General features: G+C 36.1%; 1 protein-coding gene across 3 annotated transcripts in view; it reads right to left on the bottom strand.

The window, feature by feature from the left end:
- The window catches only part of PTPRZ1 (protein tyrosine phosphatase receptor type Z1), a 128,082-nt gene that overhangs the window by 24,065 nt on the left and 84,410 nt on the right, over nt 1–19,607 (bottom strand). For 2 of the 3 annotated variants that reach the window (XM_023740905.1, XM_023740904.1), the window contains exons 12-16: nt 19,232–19,376; nt 6,565–6,656; nt 3,749–3,834; nt 751–771; nt 477–573 (exon numbers count right to left, since the gene is read on the bottom strand). In XM_023740905.1, the coding sequence (XP_023596673.1) occupies nt 477–573; nt 751–771; nt 3,749–3,834; nt 6,565–6,656; nt 19,232–19,376 (441 nt within the window). The remainder of the gene's footprint in view (nt 1–476; nt 574–750; nt 772–3,748; nt 3,835–6,564; nt 6,657–19,231; nt 19,377–19,607) is intronic. The other variant, XM_023740906.1, reaches the window with a different exon arrangement.

Here is a 19,607-nt window from a genome sequence, read left to right on the forward strand (position 1 = left end):
AAGAAAGAATGGAAAGAAGAAATGGAGAGAAGTCAAGTGATCGTTTATAAGATCCCAGGAAGAATGGCAAGAAAGGGAGGAAAAGAGTAAAGATAAAACGAAAACGAGAAAGCCTATTTCATTTGGTTAGAAAAATGCACGTAAAATTAGGTAGATCCTAAGTGAAAATCAGATCATGGAATATAAATAAGTAATCACAGAAGTCACAAGAATAGCTGCACAGTCCATGGGCTGGAGGAAGGGACTGGGTTAAAATTTGACTTTATTTTGTTTAAAAGAAACGTATGTCAAGAACTGCAGAATGTTTTTGTTTGAGTGATACAACACTATGTACATCTAACACAGGTCTTATTCCCTGATACAAAGGGCATGCAACAGCTGTGCTGAAGTCTCTGTCGGATGGCTTCAGGTCACCATTTAAAGGCATAGCGGTGACAGTGATGACAGAGTCAGAGCTGTGTTGAGGCTATACTTACAGGCAATGATATTAATGTATCGGTTCTTGTGCTTGTTGTCTGGGTGGTTGGAGCTGTCTGCTGTAATACCTAAGTCAACAGTACAGCTCTGCACTTCCTGGAAAAAAATTGTAGGAATACCATTTTAATGCATATTTTTTCAAACACAGTGCCTTAAAATAAGGAAGACAAAACAAACACAATAATCTATTTGAAAAAAAGTTTTTTTGTTTTTTTTTTTAAATCTTATATCTACTTCTTTGCTAAAAGGTAATGCAGTGAAATAACGCCTTACCTGGTAAAACTCTTTCAGTGTCTAATGAGGGAATGAATGCCAAAAAAGTAAAGAAATCAAATTCCACAGCATACGACAAATGAGAAAAAAAAGCGTTCATATTAGGTTTACAATGGAAAACTATGATCATGCAATAAATAACATTTGTCAAATACTAACAAAATGGAATGTTTCAAACAGTTGCATGCAAATCAAAGTTTCTAACAATTTGGAACCTTAAAATTATTCAAAAGAAAAAAAAAACACTTTTCAAAGGGGACGGTGGTGTAATAATACGATGAATTAAAAAAATGCAGATGAGAAAAACTACATATTTCATGATAAATTTTGGCTTATTAGCTGAATTTACTAATTTCCAAATATAATTATATTTGACCACTACAGCACTATTTGAAATTCTGAATTAGTGATATAATACATATTTTGAGTAATTTTAAAGAGTAAACAGCTTCCTATTAGGTGGTTTGTAACAGCAGGTGCAGAGCTGTCAAAATATTGAAAAAACTCCTAAAATTTTTTATTCTACCAAGTCATTTTGAAACAAATTTTACATATTGCTTTCTATGTATTTAATTAGTAGACTTTCTTTTGGTTTATGCTTCATTGGGTAGGTACAAAAAAAATTATCTCTGCCAGTTCTTTTATAATGAATTAAAGTCCCTTTTAGAGATGTTTTCTATCTAAATATACTAGTCTGGAATTTATAATTATTTCATGTTATGATAATATCATGAAATCCTTATAAATCATTTCTGATAAAGTATATAACCCAAATATACATCTGATTAATCAGCAAATAGCTCCGCGTCTCTCCAAACAAGCTTTTAAGGCCACTTTCCAACAAGTCATCTGACTGCAGACTTAAAAATAATTTAATAGATGAACCACTTAAAAGGTATATAATTATTAGTTATTAAGCTAATTATTAAGTTAACGAAAAGTTTTCTTGAATCAGACTATGAGTTAAAAACAATGGAATGAATAAAAAAACTTTCTGAGTAAAACTGTGAGGTTATTTGATTAATTATTATGAACTGCTTAATAATATTCAGTTATTCTAGAGTTGTGAAAACCACGACTCTATGTTTGGGCATATGCTGTCAGTAACTTTTATTTATAAATCATCTATTTTTACTTACGGGTTTGAATACTGGAAGATTAGATACACTCACTATTTCAGTTATGATTTTATTTGGTGTTAGCCTCATTGTTCCTATGAGTTAACATGGCATCACCAGGAACAGCTGGCTTATGGTAGGAAAAATGATTTGATATTTTAAACATGGTATTCTTCATACTATTCCACTTTACTTTAGGGTTACGTCACACTACTTTCTTACTCAATGTAACTATGATTTAGACTTCTTTTAGGACTAAATGGATTGGCTTTGATTATTACAAATTTAGTGGAAAAAAAAAACCCAGCACATTTCATTTCTACTTCTTCTGATTTCTTAAAACAGTCTAAAAAGGCATTTTCCTTTTCTGAGCATATCCTGAAACCAAACCCACACCACAGTGGCTGATGGATAGCACCCCTGGGAGGCAGTTGGCTGTACAGTGGGGAGGGCAGACTACCCTCCGATCAGGCTCAGTGCCCAATGTGCTCAAAGAGGTGGGGTGGGGGAGGCAAAAAGGCAAAGTTATGCTTCCTAGAGGGGTGCAGCCAGATGGGAGGCCAAAGCTGGCATGCTTGCTGGCAGGATAACGGAAAGGGCGTGAGCTTTAGAATCACAGACCTGGGTTTGAATCCCAGCTCTGCTGCTATTTATCAGCTGTTAATTAACATCCCTTAAATTTGATTTGGGAGCCTGGTGGCATAGTGGTTAAGAGCTAGGCTGCTAACCAAAAGGTCGGCATTCGAATCCACCAGCCACTCCTTGGAAACCCTATGGGGCAGTTCCACTCCGTCCTATAGGGTCACTATGAGTTGAAATTGACTCGACCGCAACAAGTTTGGTATTTTTGGTTTGTAAGTTTGATTTGAGGAGTCCTGGTGGCGCAGTGGTTAAGAGATCAGCTGCTAACCAAAAGGTGAGCAGTTCAAATCCACTAGCTGCTTCCTGGAAACCCTATGGGGCAGTTCTACTCTGTCTTATAGGGATGGAATCAATTTGAGAGCAATGGGCTTGGTTTGGTTTGCTTTTTTTTTTTTTGGTGGTGCACTGGTTTAGTGCTCATCTGCTAACGAAAAGGTCTGTGGTTTGAACCCACCAGTCACTCTGTAGGAGAAAGATGTGGCATTCTGCTTCTGTAAAGATTACAGCCTCAGAAACCTTGTGAGGCTGTTCTACTCTGTCCTATAGGTCGCTGTGAGTCAGAATCGACTCCATGGCAACTTTTTTTTTTTTTTTTTTATTGTTAACTCTGGGCTTATGACTCCCTATTTTAAAAAATCTGTTTAATTGATTACTAGTTCAGCAATCTGCAGCAAATATCTCTGCCCTTGATATCTAAGAATATTTTAACTGGATATTTCTGGAAAATTTTCACTGCTTGTAAAGTTCAAATGTTTTTTGGAAATGCATATTTTCTTGAGAAGATGTGATTTTACCTGGTATAATAAAAAGATTATTTAAACGCTTTTGTATTTATATTGGTATAATACTTACAATTAAGAGTTTGTATATACTTTGGCTGATAATCATTAAATTTAGTAGTTTAGTATAATTTATATGATTTAGAAAATGACCAAGAATCAGTGCTATTAAATCAGATAAAAAATGAATACTGTAGATCTGTATTTTATGTGAGAGAATTAACAATGATTTTTTACTTTTTCACCAGTACAACTTGGCTTTGTACAATAAAAAAACTATTTTCTAAATTATATGATAACAGCAACATATCTCCTAAACACATGAGTGATTATAGAACTAATGTTTTCTCTAGAAATGTAAGTGGTTTCAATGCCTTCAGGTCAAGAAATTGCCTACTGTTGATTCTTTTAAATTTATTATTTCCTATATTATTTAAAGTAGACATACTGAAATCATACCTCAAATTCTTCAGTAAACCCACTACTTGCATGTAAGTCAGCAACATGCTTTGGAAAGTGCTTTATTGGAATTGCTCCAACATCATCTAAGTGAATTAAATAAAAATTGTATTAGAAAGGATATTCAAAAGAAATTGCCGGTGCCTCTCACTTATAAAGTACCTTCTTCTAAAACAACTTCAAAGCTGATTTATTCTTATAATCCCAATTCTGAAAGTCACCTGCCTGCTGGCAAATATAATGGAAAGGATCTGTGCTTTAGAATCACTGCCTGAGTTTGAATCATCGTTCAATGAAACATTAAGCAACAATTAACAATTTTCTCTAGATTTACTATCAGTCATAGCCTGCATTTTAGAAACCTGATTTGACCAAGAATCTCTTTTCCATTCATACTCTAAAGAGAACAGAATTCACTTTGGATGTTAATTTAAAACACTACCAAACCCTCACTTCTTATCAATGGACTGCATCTTTTTTATGGATAACTTTCTTTAATATGAGCTGGAGTTGCATGTAAACTTCTGGAAAAAAATGCAGAAATAACATTTTTAATTTTACCATGGAATAAGCATAATATACAGTCCAATTTCAGTTTCATAAAATTGTACGGTTTAATGCCTTACAGTCAAATAGTCGGATGTTTACATTTGAAAGCATTTTTTCCTTCTCTCTATAAATAATAGAAAACATTTATATGCAGAATATTCATTAAGGATAATGTCAAAAACCTTTGGGACTTCTAATCTGTAAAATTTCAAGAATTCTAACTTGAAAATATGCTATGTAAACAAAGTCATTTGATCTGTTAATTAATTGTGAAGGGGCCAAATTATTTTAACTGGCTCTGTTTTGTTTTTTTTTTTTCCCTCCCTGGAAAGGCATTCTTAGATTAAACATATTACTAGTTCACAGTGTGCAATTTCACAAGTGATTTCTCTGACAAGGAAACATCAAACACATTTCAGTAGAAACAGTTATTTACATCAACAGATGTTCAGTATTTAGGCCATCTAATATTTTCAAGCTTCAGTTACCAAGAATTTGTTGATTTAAAAAAAAAAAAAAGAATCCGTCTGTTCTTAACTTTACATGAGTGGACGTGAATACTAAAATTGAATTAGCCACTCATAAAGAAACACTAGACAAAGGTATAATTCCACCTTCACACCTCCAGAAGGATCTTGCCTAGAAGTAGCTCTTACAATTAGATACAAAAACAGAAATAATTTGTCACACCTAAATCATTAGCTCTTCCAGTAAATGTCCTTCACACCCACTGATATGATCCCACACAGCCAACCCCCTTTATCAAGTAGACCGACTACTCTTTATTGACAGTCAGGTATTATTTTGTAATTTATTAATTGGTCTGCAAGTAAGTGAAATGAGCACCTTTTCATTTTCAGATTTAACCTGAAAATGGGCATACTCAGGTGAGCAGGACTGAAACTTTGACAGCTGAGCAGGTGACAGGAGGAGATGTCCTTGAAAAATGATAGCATTATTACTCCTTTGACATTCAAAATGGATGATTTTGGACTTCCCGGACAAGGTCCTGATTTTGGATTATTTTGTTTGTTGCTAATAAACTATGTTGGCGTTTGGAAAATACTGGAATTGCTTGGCATACCCATGTTTATGGGGTGTGTAGAAGAAATATGTTTGAAAGTGAAGGGGATCAAAATGCAACAGATAACTGACAGCTGAGAGTCTCAAAATTCTAAATACGTTAATTAATCAGAAATGGTGCTCTACTAAAATAAATGTGCAGCACTTAATAAAAAGGTAGAAAAACAGACCAGGGTGGTTAAAGACATGGTTGATAAAAGAAGAAAAAGAGCAAAGACACTTCTAATTTCTATGCCTTTTGAAAGCTCAGTTATTTGCTGCATTTTGATTCCCTTCACTTTCAAACATACTCTTCCGCATACCACATTAGCATGGATATACAAATTAATTCCAATATTATCTAAAAAATGCTTCTCTCTCTATCTCATTCTTTCATGAGAATCATGTAGAATCATGTTATCCAATCACGTAGAACTTGGATCTTCAGCAATAATATGTAAGTAGAGACAATTTAAAAAGAGCCTTCTGTAAAATGACCACACAGATGAATTTCTCCTTTGGTATTCCTTGGTTTGGTGACTAAATGTCCTTGTTTCCTTCTATATGCTACAGTACTTCTTATTGTTAACTAGGTAAATTTGATAAAAACAGTCAATACTTTTCCAGACATTCAACCACTCAACATTTTGACTTTAAGCATTTCAGTCAACCATTCATTCTTTGTGCTCACGTTTTTCTTCCATCACTACTCCCACCATTTTATAGTTTTGTTTTTTCCTAATGCAGTTAAGAAGTCATTTCTCACATAAACTCAGATTACCAGAAAGGATCGGACTTTACCCTTATTTTTGTTATTTTCTTTAATCCACACTTATTGCATTGATTTAGCACCATTCCTCTTGCTCATGTTTCCATTAATGTGTTGGAAATCAGTGAAAGTCAGCATGATTCGTAAGTAATGCATTACTGCTATAAATCTCTGTGTTCTTTAACATATTGTTCTCGAAGAATTATAAGTTATTTAACAATATCATCTGTATAGGTAAGAATGCTCAAAATTAATGAGAACAGGACATAAAGCTGAGTGCCTGACATCTGTTGTACTAAATATTTTGGGCAACATAAATATTTACTAACCTACAGTGTGACCATTTGCAAAGCACCCCAATAAAAACAAACCCTCCAACTTTGTGCTTTTCATTCAACATCTAACAGCTATTCATGGTTACATTTTAAGCTTTTACCTGAAATTGGAAAGATAGGTGTTGGGGGTGTGGATATGACTCGAGGAGACGTACTGTCCTCTAAATAAAAGTGTGCAGTCTGGAAGCATTTCCTGGAGAGAAAGGAAAGCAATTTATACTACTAGTTGCCATGGATAATAAGACAATATCTAAGCTGCTTGAAAATTATGACAGAACTCTCCAGAATTTAAAAACAAAAAAAAGTAGAAATCTACATCTATTTTAACAACACACAAGATTTTAAAGAATTGTATGGCCTCCAAATTGATCTTAGTTTTACCTGAACCAGAAGCAGAAGAGTGAGCAGATATCAGACATGCTGAAAGCAGAAATGACATTTGAAGTTCTAGTTGGCGTGAAAAAGTATTTTGCTGAGACAGGATCTACAATACCCTAGTTGCTTTTCCATTGTTGCTCTATTCCAGTGTGTCCTGTCACCTCGTACAGCACCCAAGTGCAAACGAAAGAATGTTCAAAGCTATTTGCACTCAACATCCTTCTGAGCATATTCAGCTGCTAGCAAAAAGGCAGCAAGCTATGACTTGGCGCAGATAAAATTTCCCAGTGCTAACATTTTGATGAAAAAAGAAGGCAGAACTTAAGTGAGGAAATAACAAGCATATAACCAACAACAGGAATGATTTTCTTTCTAACAGATGCTAGCCTTGTTGACGAGGGTTTTGAAAATGAATACAATTGGAATTAATGACAGCTATGACCTGCAATGTCACCTGAATCTATTCGCATTCAGATAATAAGAGTAACAGCTGGTAAGAGCACACTGCAAACTATCGAGAAGGACAAATAAGCAACTGCTGATACAAAGCACAGGCAGTCCCGGCTTATGAACGAGATCCACTCCAGGTGCATAAGGTTCTTATTTAGCCTACTTTAGTGCAAGGAAACAGCACTGGTGGTGTAGTGGTTAAAGTGCTCAGCTGCCAACCAAAATGTCGGTGGTTCAAACCCACCAGCCACTCCATGGGAGAAAGATGTGGCAGTCTGCTTATGTAAATATTTACAGCCTTGGAAACCCTATGAGGCAGTTCTACCCTGTCCTATAGGGTTGCTATGAGTCGGAATTGACTCTATGGCACTGGATTTTTTTTGTTAGTGCAAGAAAAGGCTTGAAGTCTTTTCAATGATTTAAAAGCTGCAGGTGGAGTTGATTGTGATGAAGAATTTGTTGCGAGTAGGAGTTGGTTCAGCACTTTTAAAGTGAGGGCAAATTTACATAACATTAAAGGGCAAGTAGGAGTTGGCTCTAAATCCAAAGTTTGTAACCCGAGGACAGCCTGTAACGTGAACCAGCCTTAATTTAAAAAAGTTAGATAATTAAAACTGCTAATGACACTCTTTGATATGGGTCACATAATTTATTTGAAGTATTATTCAAAAGTGCTTACACTGAAATAGAAATATTTGAGTGAAAATGCCAATATCATTTTCCATTGAAAAGCTTCTAGCTGCAAGGTATTTATCCTAACGCGGTTTAACATACCATTTGGTCTTACATGGTAACACGCCTAAATTATGATATTTTTCAATACATCAGTTCCCTGCATAATATTATGCAATGGCTTCCTACTGCAATTAGAATGACATTCAATTATTTCAGCAAAGCCTGTAAGGCCTTCTGTGAGGCTTTGCTCCTGCCACTCCCTCTGCTTGCCTGCCTCCATCCCATCATTCGTCTTCCCCTGAGAGTCTTTCTCTGACCATGTTAGCTAAAAGTCTCTGCCCATCCCACCAAAACACTATTTCGTGCTCTTTCGTTTGCTTGTGGCGTTTTTCACTGAATACTATTTCACTATATTAATACTATTTATCTAATTGCTTATTTGTCTTACATGTTGATAATTGGTCTCCCCTTGTCAGAATGTAAGCCCGACAAAGGCAAAGTACAATCGCTCCACATTATTTGTGGATTCTGAATTTGTGAATTCTGTATTTACAAATTCGCCTACTCACTAAAATTTCTTTTGTAATCCTAAAATCAATACTTGGGCAGCTCTTGCAGTCTTTCCTGGTCATTTGTGGACATGTGCAAAATGGTGAAAATTTTGAGTCGCTGGCACACACGTTCTCAGTTGAGGCTGAACAAAGCCACTCTCTCCTCGTTTCAGCTCTTATTCTCTGAACAGAAGTCCTTTAAACAGTCTTTTTAGTACCACACTATTTGGCATTTTTGTTGGTGATTTCTCTGTTTAAAATGGCCCCCAGTGTAGTGTGGACGTGCTATCCAGTGTTCGTAAGTGCAAAAAGACTGTGATGTGCTTTATGGAAAAAATACATGTGTTAGATAAAGCTCCGTTCAGGCATGAGTTATAATGCTGTTGGGCATGAGGTCAATGTTAATGAATCAACAACATATATTAAACAAGGTGTCTTTAAACAGAAACATACATAAAACAAGGTTATGTATTGACGGGCTGACAAAAATTTTGTGACCAGAGGCTCACAGGAACCTAACCCTTATTTCCCTAGGAACAATGGCTCACTATTTGCTAAGTCAGTATTTGTGGCAACTTTACACAACATAACTTCTGCAAATAACAAGAATCAACTGTACTTTGTCTTAATCACTGCAGTATCTGTCCTCAGTGCCAACAACTGTGTCTGTCAAGTTGTTCTTGTTGTTAGGTGCTGTTGAGTCAGTTCCGACTCATAGTGACCCTATGTAGAACAGAATGAAACACTGCCCGGTCCTGCACCATCTTCACAATTGTTGATATGTCTGAGCCCACTGTTGCAGCCACTGTATCAGTCCATCCATTGAGGGTCTTCCCCTTTTTCGCTTACCCTCTACCAAGCATGATATCCTTCTCCAGGGACTGGTACCTCTTAATAACATGTCCAAAGTATATGAGATGGAGTCTCACCATCCTCGCTTCTAAGAAGGATTCTGGCTGTACTTCTTCCAAGACAGATTCGTTTGTTCTTCTGGAAGTCCATGGTATATTCAATATTCTTTGCCAACACGATAATTCAAAGGCATCAATTCTGCTTCGGTCTTCCTTATTCAGTGTCCAGCTTTCACATGCACAGGAGGGGACTGAAAACACCACTGCTTGGTCAGGCGCACCTTCGTCCTCAAAGTGACATCTTTGCTTTCTAACACTTTTGGAGCAGATTTGCCCAATTGTAATACGGTGTTTGATTTCTTGACAGCGGCTCCCATGGGTGTTGACTGTGGATCCAAGTAAAATGAAATCCTAGACAACTTCAATATTTTCTCCGTTTATCATAATGTTGCTTACTGGTTCAGTTGTGAGGATTTTTGTTTTCTTTATGTTGAGGCGTAATCTGTACTGAAGGCTGTGGTCTTTGATCTTCATCAGTAAGTGCTTCAAGTCTTCACTTTCTGTAAGCAAGGTTGTGTTATCTGCATATCGCAGGTTGTTAATGAATCTTCCTCCAATCCTGATGCCTTGTTCTTCTTCATATAGTCCAGCTTCTTGGATTATTTGCTCAGCATACAGATTGAATAAATATGGTGAAATTATACAACTTGTGTACAACTTCTCCAATTTTAAACCACGCAGTATTCCCTTGTTCTGTTCGAACAACTATGTCTGGACTATGTACAGGTCTCGCATGAGCACAGTTAAGTGTTCTGGAATTCCCATTCTTTGTAACGTTATCCATAACTCATTATGATCCTTACAGTCAAATGCCTGTGCATAGTCAATAGAACAAAGGTAAACATGTTTCTGGTATTCTCTGCTTTCAGCCAAGAACCATCTAACATCAGCAATGATAACTCTCATTCCACATTCTCTTCTGAATCCGGCTTGAATTTCTGGCAGTTCCCTGTTGATGTACTGCTCCAGCCGTTTCTGAATTACCTTCAGCAAAATTTTGTGTGTGATATTAATGATATTGTTCGATAATTTCTGCATTCTTTTGGAGCACCTTTCTTTGAAATGGGCACAAATATGGATCTCTTCCAGTTGGTTGACCAGGTAGCTGTCTTCCAAATTTCTTGGCATAGACAAGTGAGCGCTTTCAGCATTGCGTTCATTTGCTGAAATATCTCAGTTGGTATTCTGTCAATTCCTGGAGCCTTGTTTTTCACCAATGCCTTCAGTGCAGATTGAACATCTTCCTTCAGTATCATTGGTTCTTGATCATATTCTACCTCCTGAAATTGTTGAATATTGCCCAATTCTTTTTGGGACAGTGACTTTGTGTTATTACTTCCATCTTCATTTGATACTTCCCACATTGTTCAATATTTTGCTCATAGAATCGTTCAATATTGCAACTCGAGACCTGATTATTTTCTTTCAGCTTGAAATATCAAGAGTGTTCTTAACTTTTGGTTTTCTAACTCCAGGTTTTTTCACATTTCATTACAATACTTTACTTTGTCTTCTCGAGCCACCCTTTTAAATTATCTGTTCGTCTCTTTTACTTTAGCTGCTCTATGTTCAAGAGCAAGTTTCAGAGTCTCTTCTGACATCCAATCTGGTCTTTTCTTTCTTCTTAATGATCTTTTGCTTTCTTCATGTATAATGTCCTTAATGTCATCCCACAACTCATCTGGTCTTTGGCCATTAGTGTTCAATGTGTCAAATGTATCCTTGAAATAGTCTCTAAACTCAGGTGGGATATACTCAACATTGTACTTTGACTTGTTTTAATTTTCTTCAGCTTCAACCTGAACTTGCATGTGAACAATTGATGGTCTGTTCCAGCCTTGTTTTGACTGATGATGTTGAGCTACTCCAACCTCTCTTTCCACAGATGCAGTCGATTTGATTCCTGTGTATTCCATCTGGCCAGGGCCACATGTATAGATGTCATTTATGTTGCTGAAAAAAGGTATTTGCAATGAGTAAGTAGTCATTGGTCTTGCATTATTTCTATCGTCAAGGCCATATTTTCCAACTACTGATCCTTCTTCATTTCCAACCTTCACATTCCAATCACCAGTAATTATCAATGCATCTTGATTGCGTGATCAATTTCAGACTGAAAAAGTTGGTAAAAATCTTCAATTTCTTCATGTTTGGCATTAGTGTTTGGTGCATACATTTGAATAACAGTTGTATGAACTGGTCTTCCTTGTAGGCATATGGATATTATCACTGACAGCGTTGTACTTCAGGATAGATCTTGAAATGTTCTTTTTTGACAATGAATGCAAAGCTATTCCTCTTCAATTTGTCATTCCGGGTACACTAGACCACATGACTGTCTGATTCAAAATGGCCCATACCAGTTCATTTCAGCTCACTAATGCCTAGGATATCAATCTTCAAGTGTTTCATTTCATTTTTAACAACTTCTAATTTTTCCAGATTCACACTTCATACATTCTACATTCTGGTTATTAACTGATGTTTGCAGTTTTTCTTCTCATTTTGAGTCATGCCACATCAGCAAACGAAGGTTCTGAAAGCTTTACTTCATCCATGTTATTTAGGTCGAGTCACTTGGAGGAGGCAGCTTTTACCCAGTCGCATTTTGAGTGCCTTCCACCCGAGGGGCTCATCTTCTGGAACTATATCAGACAATGTTCCGCTGCTATTCATAAGGTTTTCACTGGCCTATTTTTTCAGAAGTAGACCAACCGCCAGGTCCTTCTGCCTAGTGTGTCTTAGTCTGGAAACTCCACTGAAACCTGTCCACCATGAGTGACCCTGCATCTTGAAATATCAGTGGCATAGCTTCGAGCACCACAGCAATAGGCAAGCCACCACAGTACGAGAAACTGACAGATGAGTGGTGGTCATGTTGTAGGTGCCCAAAATATTTGTTTGATGAATTATGTGCTATGAGTGGTACAAAATTATATAGCTTATTCATCTTAATGTTGCAAGTAAAAAAGAAATCCTAAAAGCATTGATGTGCACAGCAAAAACAAGTCCCTTGCTGTGATAGTGTAAGTCCTTGATAATCAAACCTGTGAGGACAAAGATAATCAAGAGAACACAAGAACATCTTCAAGAGAGAACACTGCTGTGGGAGGAAGATCAGTGGATGTAGAATCAAGTGTCAAAAGGACCTTGAGCTAGGCTCATATCCTGGAAAGTGGAAGGAGTACAACAGACTAATGAAGAATGGGAGGGATGAGGGCCACAGGTCCCATGGTAAAGAGGTTATGCTATTGAAAGTTCACATATTAGCAGAACTGAAATCATACCAGAGCAGAAACTATAGGGAAAACTGGCTTATCATGAAGAACCACAGCATCCATGCAACCATAGATGTAGCATGTTCTGACACACTGGTATGGACTTGATACCTGCTTTAAAGATTAGCGACTTAATCTGTAATCTGTTTAAATGACTGCTGTTGTTATTGTATGCTGTTGAGTCCATTCTGACTCATGGCGATGCTATAGGACAGAGCAGAACTGCCCCATAGGGCTTCCTAGGCTGTAGTCTTCAGATCACCAGGTCTTTTTTTCCACTGAGCCGCTGGTAGGTTCGAACTGCTAACCTTTTGGTTAGCAACTGAGCACTTAATGATTGTGCCACAAAGTTGTGTAAAATAGATTTACACAAGTCACTAAAAGGGTTCTTATTTATTTTTCAATGAATCTTAGTTGTAAAATGCCCAAAGGGACTTAGTCCTGTATGAAAGCTGATGTAAGAATCCCTTCAACAACATCTCAGACATGTAGTTAACAAACCTTAAGTATGAAAACCTTAAGTGACAAGCAGCTCACTTTCTTATGAATCATCTCTGTTTGCTAGACATTTCTTTCTTATACTAACACAAAACCCACTTTCTTTTAAGAATCTCCAAAGGAAGAGGGGGCCTCTTTCATTCCACTGATATACCTTTTACTGTTGATATCCAACAGGAATGGAACCAAACATCTATCTTGCGGTTACTTTTACACATTAGCTCTGGTTCTGTACTTTAGAGGGTTTTAGATTATGGTATCTTTCAATATCTAAACCCTACCTGTCATGGACTGAACTGTGTCCCCAAAAAATATCTGTCAACTTGGCTAGGTCATGATTCCCAGTATTGCGTAATTGTCTACCATTTTATCATCTGATGTGATTTCCCTGTGTTGTAAATGCTATGACTATGATGTAATAAGATGGATTAGCGACAGTTATATTGATGAGGTCTACAAGATTAGGTAGTGTCTTAAGCCAGTCTCTTCTGAGATATAAAAGAGAGAAGAGAGCAGGGAGACATGGGGACAGCATATAAACAAGAAAGCAGTGCCGGCAGCAGAGTGTATCCTTTGGATCTAACGTTTCCGTGCTAAGATGCTCCCAGACCAAGGGAAGACTGATGACAACGACCTTCCTCCAGAGCCGAGAAGAGAAAGCCTTCCCCTGGAGGTGATGCCTTGAATTTGGACTTGTAGCCTACTAGACTGTGAGAGAATAAATTTCTCTTTGTTAAAAGCCATCGACTTGTGGTATTTCTGTTATAGCAGCACAAGATGACTAAGATACTACCTATCTGTAGTCCTCACCCTCCTCGACTTTTCTCCTTGAAGATTATACTCCGATAAAACAAACAGTTGCAAATGCCTGAACCTACTATGTTTTCCCGACTCAAAATTTCTCCTCCCTGCTTTAAACATAGTTTTCCCTCTATCCAGAATGCCTTACTCACTAATATGCCAGGCAAACACTGTCCTTCTTAAAGACAGATCAAGGAATCTTCTCTGTAGAACAGTCCCTCATTACCTAAGCTGACTTCAGCCCTCCAGCTTCTCTGTTTTTACTATATTTGACTTCAGCCTTCCAGCTTCTCTGTTTTTACTATATTTGACACAGACTTCTATTCACACTCGTCTCTATGAAGACTGTTTTAAAAATAATCAATCCAGGGGTGACCTTCATTTCCTGGATGTTATTCTATACTCTTGTTGTAAATATTTTTATTAATTGGTGGTTAGGGTAATTATCTTGTAATTTACTTGTTTTGTTTTTATATTGCATAGATAAATAGGTTAAAGAAACAAACAAACAACAATAACAACAAAGAAAGCGAAAGAAAGAGGCCAATTCTTTTGAATTTTGTGAATCCAAATAGACACAGGTCCTATCAATCAATGTTTGAATTAAGTAAACTCAACTGTTAATACAGTGCCAGGAGTACAATAGGTGCTCAATGTCTGTTGAATGATTACATGAATTTCTAGTAGCAAGTATATCCCACCAACCACGTTATTCAGCTACATCCTAAACCCTTTTGAGTATCTGAGTCTCAAATGAGATAACCTGAATATTAAAACATTCGGACGGGAGCGATGGAATATATAGGTAGAGAAAGACGGATGAATGGATGGAAAGATAGATACAGGATGTGCCAATGATGAAGAGAACGGGAAGAAGGCAGCATCTTATTCAGTGGAAAAAAGTAAATTAAAACATCTTGGTATTGAGGTTTAGCATGTTGCTAATGTTCATTACAGTGTCGGAGTAAATACTAACTCTACTCTTTTCAGCTGTGTGATCAAATCTTTGTTGGTTTTAGAAAATAAGTGGTCCAATAATGTTACTTGGCATTAATTTCTCAATAGAACCTTATAAATCACACCAAAAAGCTTATAAATGGGAAAAATTAAAATTAAAACAGTATAGGATAAACTCTGGATGAAGGGCATCTATATATTCCTCACTTGAATTTTATAGTGTGGTTTTACACAGGCAGTGACATTCTGCTTAGAAGGCAGCACGGTACTGGGAGGCCTCCATTTTCGATTGGCAGCTAACCTCAATGACCTATGAATTTGAATTTAAGATCAGGAGAGAATTCATATTGCTTTTCTTCCCATTCTCCCAGCCCAAACAAGCATGTCTATGGAAAGTTCTCTTCTACACTGCTTTTTTAGGGTGCACCATTTTGCAGAACACCAGTATAACTTTAGTATTTTTTAGGTTCTAACACTTAAAAAAGCTCTCAAAAGATTTCCCTTTGTCTTTTTCAAAGTACTATGTGAAAATCTTCTTCCTTGTTGAAGTCATTGTGTATCTTACAAGCTTATGGTTTGGCTCATGTAAATTATACCTTAAAACATCTGGAAAATAATGTCAGCCATATTATTTAATGTATGACAAGATTCAAAATCTATAGTCCATCTGTTCTGTATAAGCAGTCAATGTCTTCACATCTATGTGCTAAGTGTTGATAACTATGTCCCCTGCTAATTATCACTCAGCCATGATGAAAGAAGTGATGACTGTTTTAAACTTGTAGACATAGGTCCTATCAATCAATGTTAATTTGATTATTTAATTTACACCTTTTCATCACAGCAAGTATTTAGAATTAAAAGCTAGACATGTGTAATTATTATTTCATTTCTTAGTATCCTTATACAAATATGAAACAATATTCAATATGCCACATTCATAACAGAACCCCTGAAGACGGTCTGGCTGCAATCTTAAAGATGATCTGGTAACCCCACATCCCAAATGATGAACAGAGGAAACTAATTCCTAGGTGGGTAAGTGACATGCTCAAGGCCTTACAGAAAATATCAAAATTGAGAAAGAGACGTAGATTTTTATCACCTCTAGTTTGCCCTGGTCTTCTATTAAAACAGGCTCTCTCTCAAGGTTTATCCAAACATAAGGAACGACCTTGAGTTAGGTAAATTAGACTAAAGAGAGCATTATCTATTACATTCTTGTTTGATTTTTTTTTCTTCAAAAAATTAGATTAGGTAAACATTTAAATATATTTACTTGTAAAACTCATAGGACTACATTGCTATTAGGATTCTTATTAGCATGTCATTGGATTTTTAAACCTTTTCATAGGCTGCAGTTTCCAGAAAGCTTTAAAATGGTTCCGTATTGGCTAGTGAAATTACATCATTTAAAAATGACTTTATACTGGAATTTGAATAATTCACACAAACATGGAAGAATGCACTAACATTGTCATCTTTAGTGCTTCAGCAAACCATACCCCTGTTAGTGTATTTATTACTGATCCAAAAAGTTCCATTCTGAAGTCAATTAACTTCAAACAGATGTGCATAGGACAAATATGTTAAATTTTGAAATGGGTAAGTGTAAGAGTGACAAATTTTATCAGAACATTTTATAAATATTACAAAGTATACACAAAAAACCATTAAAGTACTCATATTTTAAACTAGTAACACTATATTCAATGTACATTATTATTTGTGAGGAAAAGAGAAACATCTTATTGGTGAATGTCAGATTAAAATGTTTTTACCTGCTAATTTCATCTTTTTTCTGATAGGATGACCCATAGAAGATAAAAATCACACCTGATTTTAATTCTCCACAAAATATCAAATGATATCAAATAAGACACTGATTTTGAAATCTGCATAAAATAAACTTGAACTACTAAATAGTAGCATTTAAGAGACTCATTCTAATTATCTCAGTCTTATAACTATACACAATCTGACACCTTTACTGGAACTTGATTCTAACTCTATTTACTACGAAGTAGAATTTGGTCCAAGTTTCCACCTTATTTTAAATTTGTTTAACCCAAATTCTCACTAATTAAAAAAAAATTGATTTGGCGGGAAAAATAAGAATGGACAAAAACCAATAATCTGAACAAAGACGACATCATTGTCGGTAAGAAGTTTGGTCAACAAGTCCATTGGTGAGTGGGGAGAAAAGCAGTAAGGATTCTTGAACAAACATTTATGGATTATGTTCAAGCACTCTTCTGGGCAAAAGAAGAACATGGAGGGGTCTGATATAGCTTGTAGACTGTAGGCTCAAGACCTGTAGTCTTCTGTAAAAAATCATTGCTAATTATAGGAATGACTACGGTACACAGTGAAGAAAGCAGATTTGTTTATATCATGACTCCTAACGCGTGTAGCTACCACCTGTCTGTGGTGGCTTGTGTGTTGCTATGATGCTGGAAGCTATGCTACCGATATATATTTCAAGTACCAGTAAAGTTACCCATGGTGGGCAGGGTTCAGTGGAGCTTCCAGACTAAAACATACTAGGAAAAAACGCCTGACCTGGTGATCTACTTCTGAAAAGTGGCCAATGAAAACTCTACAGATCACAACAGAATACTGTCCAAGATAGTGCTGGAAGATGAGCACCCTAGGTTGGAAAGCAACAACGGACTCAAGCATGCCAGAAATCATGAGGATGGCATAGGATTACGCAGCATTTCCTCATTGTACGTGGGGTCACCATGAGTCAAAGCAGACTTGAAGGCAACTAACAACAACCAATGTAGAATCACAAAAGCATGGGCTGTTCTTCATCCTCTGCAGGTCACTCTGTTTGGTAAAGGAAGCTGTATATAGAATACAGTTACCCATGAAATCATTCTACCTTAGCCAACCAATGTCCAACTACATGCAACTACATCCTCCAGGCCTCATAGTCTCCAACACATCCCACTTATTCTTGCCTCCAGGCCTTCCACCTGCTATGCCCCTGCCTGAAATGCCCTTCTTTATCTCGACTTTCTGACTCCTATCCATCTCAAACCCTACATTTTACATTTACCCTGTCCATTCTGACCTATCAAGACCCCTCATTCTCTGCCCACTATTAGTATTAGCAATTTTAGCTGCTACCTACATACTTTTGTGTGATATTTTCTAAAATTTTCATGGGAAATTCTTTCTCCCCAATGAGCAAACATTTCGTGAAGGCACTGACTCTCATTTATTCATTTGTTTTTGACATCTCTTCATAGTAGTTAACACAGTACTAAGCACACGGGAGACAGTTAATAAACACAGTAAATATTTTTTAATAAACTAAGAGAATATATTTTGGAAGAACACATAAAGAGTGGTAATATGAACTTACAGAAAGATACTGCTAAACAAAAAGGAATTAACTGTAGATTTGCTTATCAAAATCTCTCTTTTAAAACAAAGGCTTAAAGTACTGAGCTATGCCCTTTCTTAGTTTATAGATTTCTTATATCGTCATAAAGTCCTTGTTTTCCAACAGATACAGTTATACTGACTTACAATATAGGTCTAATAATTTGCTAATTTGATATGTGTTCTGCTTGCTACAGCTTGGAAAGCTTATAATGGATGCAATTGTCTTTGTCCTTTAAAGGGTTTTAACAGGTTATATATGAGAATGAAGCCGTATTTCATCCTCAAGGCAAATTACAAAGAATTAAAAAATCCCATGCACCTAAGAAGAGTCACTAATTTATTTTTTAATTTTATTTATATTTTAGTTGATTTATTTTTATTTTTGTGCCTGGATTATCATATTTTGTTAGCAGTATGCACCGTTGAAATATATCTTACACAAACTGTACTGTTATTTAAAAAAACCAATATTTCTTACCAAATTAAAAATTAAGTTTTCCTAAGTAATAACTTTTGGAATAACTTTTATAACAGCTAGTGAAAAACTTAGTTTTATATTAAATGCTATGATAATATTTGAATGTTATTCGATTAATAAAGTATAACTGCCAAAATACTATATTAAATATTAACTAAAGTAAAGCTTCCTCCAATTTACCTTTAATTAAGTATGAAAAACAATCAAATCTTTTATCTTTGGATTCACAAATTCACCTTGTTCACAGCTACTAGAATAAATTATTGACAGCTCTCAAGGAAAAAATAAAATGTTGACTATGCTTTGAAGGCTTTTCATATTTGCTTCACAGTACCAATCAAATATGGGTAAAATCTGAGCCTTATGGAAGTTTCAAAAACAAACACTCAACTTACCTCCAGTAGATGAGAATACCCACAAGAACCACTAGACAGATAAAAGTCAGGGCTGACACGATCACAAGGGGTATAACTGTCTTCTTCTCGGATTCCAAACCCTCAGCTAGACCAATACGAGACTCATGGCTACTATTACTGGCCTCTGTAGTCAGAGAAAATTGAGAGAGTTGATATGTAAGCCCCGAGTACAGTCACAGCATCTTTCAACTAATTAATTGCAACCTTCAATGTTGTTACTTACCTTAAAAGTTTTGACTCTCTGATGCAAAGAATGTCTACATTTACAAGCCAATTTAGGTAAAACAAAGCTTAAAAAGTAAGGCAGGCTATCAGAGCTGAATTACATTATCTCAACAGATAAGGGAGGGGTTCT

The sequence above is a fragment of the Trichechus manatus genome, unplaced genomic scaffold (assembly GCF_000243295.1).
Source record: "Trichechus manatus latirostris isolate Lorelei unplaced genomic scaffold, TriManLat1.0 scaffold00167, whole genome shotgun sequence".
NCBI lineage: Eukaryota > Metazoa > Chordata > Mammalia > Sirenia > Trichechidae > Trichechus > Trichechus manatus.